We start from the raw sequence: 8841 nt of genomic DNA, 5'->3' as shown, positions 1-8841 counted from the left end.
ATCCACTTTTAAAGAATTCTCTGTATTGGTTGAGATCCTTCCGTTGACTTTGAGCTATAAAAGAAAAGGATTTCTTAAACTTGAAAGATGTTTTAAGGGATTTAGATTATCCAGGATCACTTCACGATCAATCTCGTCACTTGATTGTTCTTTGAGAATTTATTTTTTATGAGACATGGCTTTGACTTTGTCGTAACTTTTTATTTTTTAACATGCCTCTTTATTATTTTCCTTTTCATGTTTTTCCAATATTTTTTTTGTTAATTTTATTTTATTTTTTTGCCCTTGGGTGTGTAAGTGCGATCCTAGTCAAAATTTATTGAGAATAAACTTTTCAAGCTCGAAAAAAACACTAGCAAGAGATATACTTTATTTGTGATTAGGAAGGGAAAAATTCATTCTTCAATTCAAACAATGTAAACTGACAAGTATTAATCTCGACCGACATGATTTGTTTAGGCTTTCCAGAGAATTAATTAATGTGAATCTATAACTTTTGAACTTTCTATGAATTATTGTTCATAGCAATCGTTACATGTAGGAATGAAAGAGAAGCATGTTTTGAGTTTCAAGCTGTTTTTTATTAAAAAAAAAAATTATTCAATTTAATTTTTTAAAATTATTTTGATATAATAATATTAAAAATAAATTTTTCAAAAAAAAATTATTTGAATTTAAAAAAAAAAAAAAAAAACACTTTAAAAAAATAACTGTTACTATATTCTTTCCTCTTTAATCACATGATTATAAACCTTATGGCCTTCAATCAAGCACTGACCAAATTTCAAGTTCAACAAAATAAAGAATTAATCCGATTATATTCAATTAATCTAGTCAAAATCTATTCCAGTTCAACGTTGACTTTGAAATAAAAAAAAAAAAACCAAAATCACTTAGAACCTATCCTAAAATAAATTATCAATCCACTAAGACCAGCATATACTTAATGAGTTAATCCATGACCAGCCAACCGCCTAGCTAGCTTTAGGGGCTACGCTCCTCGAGTCAATGCTACACACAGAGGTGTGTTTGGAATTAAAATAGTGATAGTGATTTAAAGTGATTGTGGTTTATAAATCTATCGAAATAAATTTTTTGAATTTTTTTAAAATTACTTTTAAAATCTGCATAATATTAAAACGATTTTAAAACATAAAAAAAAATTATTTAAAAAAAAAAAAAAAAAATCAGTTGTGAGAAAACACGGCAATCCAAAACACTCCCTAAAGACTGAACATATCTGGTATGCAGCCACAAACCTTTTTGCCCTCACAAGCCTTCCAGTATATATTCAATTGAAAAACACCCTACACTAAAATACCAAACATACAAGATGCAGTTCTGACTCTCAATTGCACCACTATCACTTCGTGCATTGCCTATTCAGCCCATTACGAAATGCTTCTGTCCTGCCTTCAGAAGACTATTTAGTAATCAGTAATCTTCAAAAGTGGAAAGTCCTATGGTAATATAGAGTTGATCCGAACAGAAGTATCTGAATGCCATGCCAGCTACTAACCAGAGAATCCTGGAGCAAGGCCTTGCATAAACTTTATGCGATAATCATTATCCAATAAAGATTGAAAGGCATGGGAGAAGTTTTACAAAATATGGACTTTAAGCATCCAGAACCACAAGGGAACCACACCAACTCGTTAGTTCCATTGCAAATTTGCAAGAAAACTTGTAAAGATGCAACTCCTGTACAGCACGGAATCTGTAAATTCAGAGCAGTGAAAATGTTTGAAAATTAAAATGGTTTTGTTTAAGAACACATTTAAAGATAGAATGGCTTAAAAAGGACACTTTTATTCCTCCATCTGACTTCCCTCAAAGTCCCTTAACAAGTGTCATCCCCATGCTATCTAACTTGGTGTGTATTTGGTAATGCGGTACATGGTGCTTTCAAATGTACTTTTCAATTGAAAACGCATCAAAATATTTGAAAAACACCTAAAACTTTGTTTTTTCAGGCGAAAAGCAGGGTTCACGCATTACCAAACACACCTTAAAACCACATCATACAGATACCAAAGATGCATTTTAAGCCACAAAACAATCTTTCTGATCTTGGAAACCAAGAAAGGGTAATCTATACTGAAAAATAAATGGGGATGCACGACTTTCATAAATCGGTAAAATCAACTTCAGATTTGAACCTCACATCCTAAATTTTAAATCACAGAAAAACTCAAGGTAAAGCTAGGCTTCTTCTAAACCACTAAATTTTAACTTTCAAGTAATCAGTAATCCGCATTAATTTTACCATTGAAGATCTCGATCCTTGAATCTTAATCACTACATATAGCTGTTCAATTCAGAATGTTAAACCAAGAACAACAATAAGCACCTAAAATTCTTGGTTTCCATACGTATTCTGAGCTTTCAACAACTCTTTGCTTGATAAACGGAGAAATATATAAACAGCACATCCAAGCTCTACATAAATGATCTTAAATTTTTGCATGACTAACATACTTTTATCAGATAATAAATAAAAGCCTAAAAGGCACTACATTTATGGCAAGCCTAAAAAAAATCATCGCAATGGGGTAACTTTGCATGTTAATTTGTTAAATGAATAAAGATTCTAATTATTAAACAAAATTTAGCTATACAAATTACAATCTCACTGTAACATACAACGCAATCAAAACAATTGAAAATCTTCTAGTTCATAAAATAAAATAAAAAACCATAAATCATGATAATTAAACAATTTCTATCAACAATAAAAACATCACATAATCAAGATAACTGAGCAGATAAATCTAATTTATTAGACTAATAATCAACGGTTGACTTCAATCCAACCATAATTAAACGGCGATAGATCATAATTTCAGTCAAGTTCTAAGAACCCATTATCAAATTATTATCCAACAACAACAATAATAATTTCTCATTCGAAGAGAATCGTAGAATTCATAATCTAAATCGAAAAAAAAAAACTAAAAATCCATCAAATTAAACAAAAACAAACCCGAAGATGGATGAATCAATTGGTCTTGGGATCAGGAAGGGGGAGAAAACCAGCACCAGGAGCAGAACCACGAGGCGGAGAAAACCCAAGAAACTTCTGCAAATTAGTACGAATACTAATGGAACACAAGAAATACAAGAAAGCCATGGAGCAGTCGGTGGAATCAGTCCCAGGTAACCCTCTGTGACTCATCTTCATAACAAGAGTGATAGGATGAAAGGGCAATTTGGCAACAGCTTTACCTTCAAAGAGCGAATTCAAAAGCCCAAAAACAACGATCAAAACTAAAGCAACGACAGCCCCAGATTTGAATTTGAAAAGGGACAAGTCACGGCTTGATTCTTTCAAAGAAGATTCGACACGGTCGATTTTCTTGGTTTTTGATTTCTTGGTGGTGATTTTAGCGGTATCGGTTTTCATGGTTTCGAGTTTTTTAGAGGCTTTGTCGATGGAGGATTTGAGAGATTTGTAAGAGTTTGTTCGGTAAATAAGGATCCATGAAATGGTTTCGCAGATAATTGCAGTGCAGATTGAGATTCCGACAACTGTTAGACTGTCTGAGTATTTCGATGAGGAGAGGAAGAACTGCGGGGTAGCCATTGAGATTCTCGAGAGTCAGAGAGATGGCTTGTGCTTGATGGATGGAGGAGTCCGATTCGTGTTGTGTGTGATTTTAACTTAAGGGGGTGTTTGGTGTTATGTTAAGTGGGGGATTTTTGGGTGGTAATTTCCAACTACAAATCCTTCTTTATTTCAGAAACAGCCCCCTATAGTCTTCTGGTCAGGAGTCTAGTCAACTATTCCTGGATTACACACCCCTCATTATTTTATATGGAATTCACCTACAATTTATGAATATTATTTTTTTTAACAAAACACATTTAAATATAGTATGAAAAAATATTTTTCCTGGGGGGAAATATTAAAAAGGAAACAAAAGAAGAGAAAAGAAAATAGCTCTCATAACCCATCTTGCATAATAGGAAAAAACGAAAAACATCATACATATTATAAACCAATCCTGTTATTTAAGTTAGTATACATGTAATTATTAAATATCTCACATTGATTATAAATATAAATAAATAAATAAAATTTTCATATGTTGCTTGTGGACATTGAGATAGTTATGTGTGAGTGGGGTAAGAATATAAAGAAAAAGTTGCCGTCTAGTTTTAGAATAACTACCAATTCTAACTGGTTTTTTTTAAAGATTTGAATAAAAAACTAGTTATGTAACATGAAAAATAACATCACATTATATATCTTATTGAAATTACTATACATATAATTATGAAATATCTCACATCTATTTTAAATAACAAAAAATAAAGTTTTCATATTTAAGACGACTTTAAGTGGCTTTCCAACAAATTTTTGACATATAAAAAAATATTTTCATCTATTTATACTTTTTTTTTTTTTTTTAAGAATGAGATTTTTTTCACTCAAACTAAGTATATATAAAAAAAAAACATTATTGTCACACAATTTTCTAACATCAAAATAGTAATAATATAAAAGGCATTATACTTACCATCTAAACTCATGTCTTAATTTTCATTTTTTTTTATTATGATAAGTTGATTTTAACCCAATTCTCCCTTCTTTCTTCTTTAACAAAGTGTCATTTAACTAAACAATTAATGATCTGAAAATTTTTATTAAACTTGTTTTAATATAATCTATTTTATTTATAATATTAACTTATCTTCTTCTAAATATCATAGGAGAAAAATCTTTAAATATTTTTGTGAATACACCATATTAAATGACATTTCTAATGAATACTTTTGCACAAATCTAGCTAATTAGTGTGCTTCAATTCATGCTTAGATGAAGCACAATTTGTTTTTTAAAAAATTAGGGTTTACAATCCTAAAAAAACTTAAATTAAACAAGAAAGAATAGACTCAATCAAGTTGTAATACAAAATCAAACACAAATCAATAGAGGGTTATTAATAATTTAGTGATTCATATCTAAATAACTTTCGAACAATCTAAAAACAATTTAGTGTTTCAGTTCCTAAAATACTTGTTGTACTTTAACCTCTCACTATCTTGCCAACAATTTTATAGCCCTTGTTATTAACATATGGTTTGCATATATTTTCACAGTTTTTTTTTTTTTTGTTATAAAATCTATAACAAGAACATAATTTGACTTCAAAATTAACTTACTATTACTTAGCACCCACACAAGTTCTAACCTAATAATTATCACCCACAATTCAACCTTGATCGATGAACAAATTTTGATGTTGATAACAAAACCAGTAATCCAAGTTCTAAAAATATCCCGAAGATGTTTTCCTACTCTGATATTACTCAAGTCACTTTGGCTACAATCATCCCTATTTAATTCTATCCACTCCAACTAGGAATATTTCTAGCCAACCATACAAACTTGTTTACTTTTATTTAAATGACCAACTATAGTCTCATTAGTATACTTGATATTTGCCACTAACCACTTGATAGCATTTAATAGGTTAGAATGAAATATAGCTTCCTTGTTAAAAATTCTCAAGTTCCTCCATTTCCATATATACCATATAGCAATCCCAGACAATATTGCCCCATAGAACTTCCTATTTGCTGTATTCACTAGATGATAGATTATTTATTAACGACTTGTTTAAATCTACATTGAAGAACTTTAACCTATCATTGCACTTTTTTAGTGTCTTTCATACCATATGAACAAAAATAACAATCTTTCAATATATAAATTACATTGTCCATTTTCAATTGACAATGATGACAATTAGGATCTTCAGTCAGGTTTCTACGTATTCAATTCTCATTTGTTAATAGGCTATTATGCGGAACATTTCATATAAATATCTTAATATGTTCTAGCTCATTCCAATTTCAAATTAGTTTTTAAATTGGCTTTATGTAGCGTTTTTGGTTCAATGTCTCCACTTAGACAACATAAACAAACCGAATAGAAAATATATCATTAGAAGAATTGCGCCGAAAGCTGAATCACTTTCCATTATATTAGTTGAAGGGGGATAGCTAGCCATAACCATTACCACCTGCATTGGAATGAAATGAAGCAAAACTCTTCCCAACTTCATTTTTTAATTAGTAATGGAAACCATCTCAACAACGATCGCATTTAATATCTCTTTTGGTATCTCTTGCAAAACATGATTGATTAATGGCTCAAATCCTTCCAACCAGTTATCCTTCCAAAACCAAATATCTGCTCCATTACCCATAGACCAATCCACAACATCAATAAATTAAGGCTAAACTTTACATATTATTTTCCATAATAGGGAGTCTCTACTTTTAGCTTGAATATTAGAAATGCAAACATTTGACTTGATATATTTTCCTTGTAAAACACTCAACCTAAATACTAGTGTTATTATGTATAATGCCCCCACCCTAGCTTTATAATAAAGGTCTTATTCATCGAATGTATTTTTCTAAGGCCTAGACCTCCCTTCAATTTAGATTAATATATCATATTCTAATTAATAAGGTAAACTTTATTACCTCCTTTATTATCCACCCATATAAAACTTCAGTATATTTTCTCAATCTCTATACATATTGATTTTGAAATAAGGAAGGATTGCGTTGGATATAGAGGAATCATTAGAAGGACTGATTAGAGGAATCATTAGAAGGACTGATTTACAAAGTATAATTCTTCTCACTAATGATAAATTATTAGCTTTGTAGTTAGCCAACTTCTAATGCATATTCTCAAATAAGTAGCTATATATGTTATTGGTAATCCTTTGACGTAATAAAGGCACCACCAAATACTTTCCAAATTCCTCGGTAATAGAAAACACAATCATTTAGCTTAATGTTTTTGCCATGTGAGAGATATTTTTAAATAAAATATCTTTATTTTATCAACATTCACCTTCTATCTCAAAGCATTGTAAAACAAATTCAAGCAGTGCATAACTTGCTTCATTTGGTTCTAATTAGCTTTAACAAAAAATAGCATGTTATCCGTAAAGCATAAATGAGACAGCTTAAGTCCTTTCTTGTTTACCTTAAAAGGACTTCATACACGTAACTCAACCACATGACAATTGAGTTAGGATAACTTTTGTAGACACAAAATAAAAATATATACAGAGATGATATCACATTGATGAATACCTTTCGAAGGTGTGAAACTAGAAGGGGGATTATCGTCCACAAAACACTTAAATTAGTTGTCTCAATATAATGCATCATTATATTCACTAACCTAGTTGAGAAACCCGTATCCATCAGTATGTCTCTAATGAAATCTCACCTTAGTCTATCATAAGCTTTCTCCAAATATACTTTAATAACCATAATGCCCTTTTTTTCATTTCATATTTCGCATAGAATAAAAAACCTTGTAAACCACAACTATGTTATCTCTAATCCGATGACCCAGGATAACACTACTCTAACATTTATTGACTATTTTTTGCATTAAAGATTTAATATGATTCACTAGGAGCTTAATTAAAATCTTGAAATTAACATTATACAAACCAATTAGCCAGAACTAGTGTAAATACTTTGGTTTATACATCTTTAGGATCAAAACAAAATAAGAATGATTAATCCCAATCACTCTAGTTTTGTCTTCGATCACTTCCTTGATAAACTTGCAAACTATAAAACCCATTATGTTCCATTGAGACTAATAAAAATAAGATTGGTACCCATTCGGACTAGGGTTTTAAACAATTTCATATAAAACAATGCTTTTTTCACTTCTTCATCTATCACTTGTGCAAGAAGTTGATTTATGCCTTCATGATCTATAGCTGGGAAAGCTCTTTTTAATATGAATACCTAAATTGTATCTTTTTTGTTATAGAATAGCTTATGATAAAAATTATGCCAAACATTTAAGAGTCAATTCATCCCACACACACCAGTTATTAACATCTTTTAGAGCTTTAATCTTGTTCTTTTACCACCTAATAATAGTTTTAGTATGGAAATATGATGAAATTTTAGCATCTTGAGTTATGATATTAATAAATTTTCTTTTGAGATAAAATTTTATTATATTCCTTTGTTAACTCTTTTTTTTTTCCAACATTTAAAAATTGATTTCTACTGCTAGCCGAAGACCTTTAAAATCCCTCCTAGTCTAGCCAACATCTTTTTTTCTATGAAGGAAAATGCTAGTGAAGACCCTTTTTTTTTCCAATTTGAAAACTTTCATGTCATGCTCTTGGGTAAAGATAACATATCTTTATCCTTTTCGGATTAATTTTATAAAATTCACATAATGAAGCATAATTAAAGCATATCACATATAAAATGTACAAATGGGTTTTTCAGTGGCAATGCTATCTCAATGGAAAACTTATAGTCAAAACAATTGCTCATAGGTTTATCTTTTTTTTATATAGATGAATTAATCATCAATTTGACATGAATTAAAAAAAAAATTGACATAGGCATTAAAAGTTTGCAACTAATTTTTTTTCAAAATTACATTTTTAGTGTTTTTTTCTAAATCAATGAAATAACAATTTTTTTTTAATTATATTGTAGTCATAAAATATAATGATTAGGCATTTTATGTAGAAATTTTCATTAACTACAAGTCTTTTTTTTTTATTATTCTCAATTTGTTTTTCAATTACAACTTTTATAACCAAATTAATGATCAATTTATTAAACCATTTTAGAGAAAGATAAAATTAAAAAAAAAACAAAAACCAAAGTGTAAAATAAGAAGAATCTAAAAGTTGAACAAAAACAGTTATGTTTAGTCCACCTATTTTCCTTTTTCTACCTCTACAATCCCTTTAGTTTTTGAATTTTAATTTTGGTTCAAAATTTTTATTTTATTAATATTTCATTCATGTATTTAAGAGAGGA

General features: G+C 29.5%; 1 protein-coding gene across 1 annotated transcript; it reads right to left on the bottom strand.

Moving 5' to 3' along the window:
• Positions 1-2758: 2758 nt before the first annotated feature.
• LOC118050203 (uncharacterized) lies at positions 2759-3722 on the bottom strand. The gene has a single exon (XM_035060464.2). The coding sequence runs from the start codon at positions 3581-3583 to the stop codon at positions 2999-3001; it is 585 nt and encodes a 194-aa protein (XP_034916355.1). The 5' UTR covers positions 3584-3722; the 3' UTR covers positions 2759-2998.
• Positions 3723-8841: the final 5119 nt, after the last annotated feature.

This window comes from Populus alba, chromosome 16 (genome assembly GCF_005239225.2).
Source record: "Populus alba chromosome 16, ASM523922v2, whole genome shotgun sequence".
NCBI classification, from domain to species: domain Eukaryota; kingdom Viridiplantae; phylum Streptophyta; class Magnoliopsida; order Malpighiales; family Salicaceae; genus Populus; species Populus alba.
This window is presented reverse-complemented; position numbering and strand designations above follow the sequence as displayed.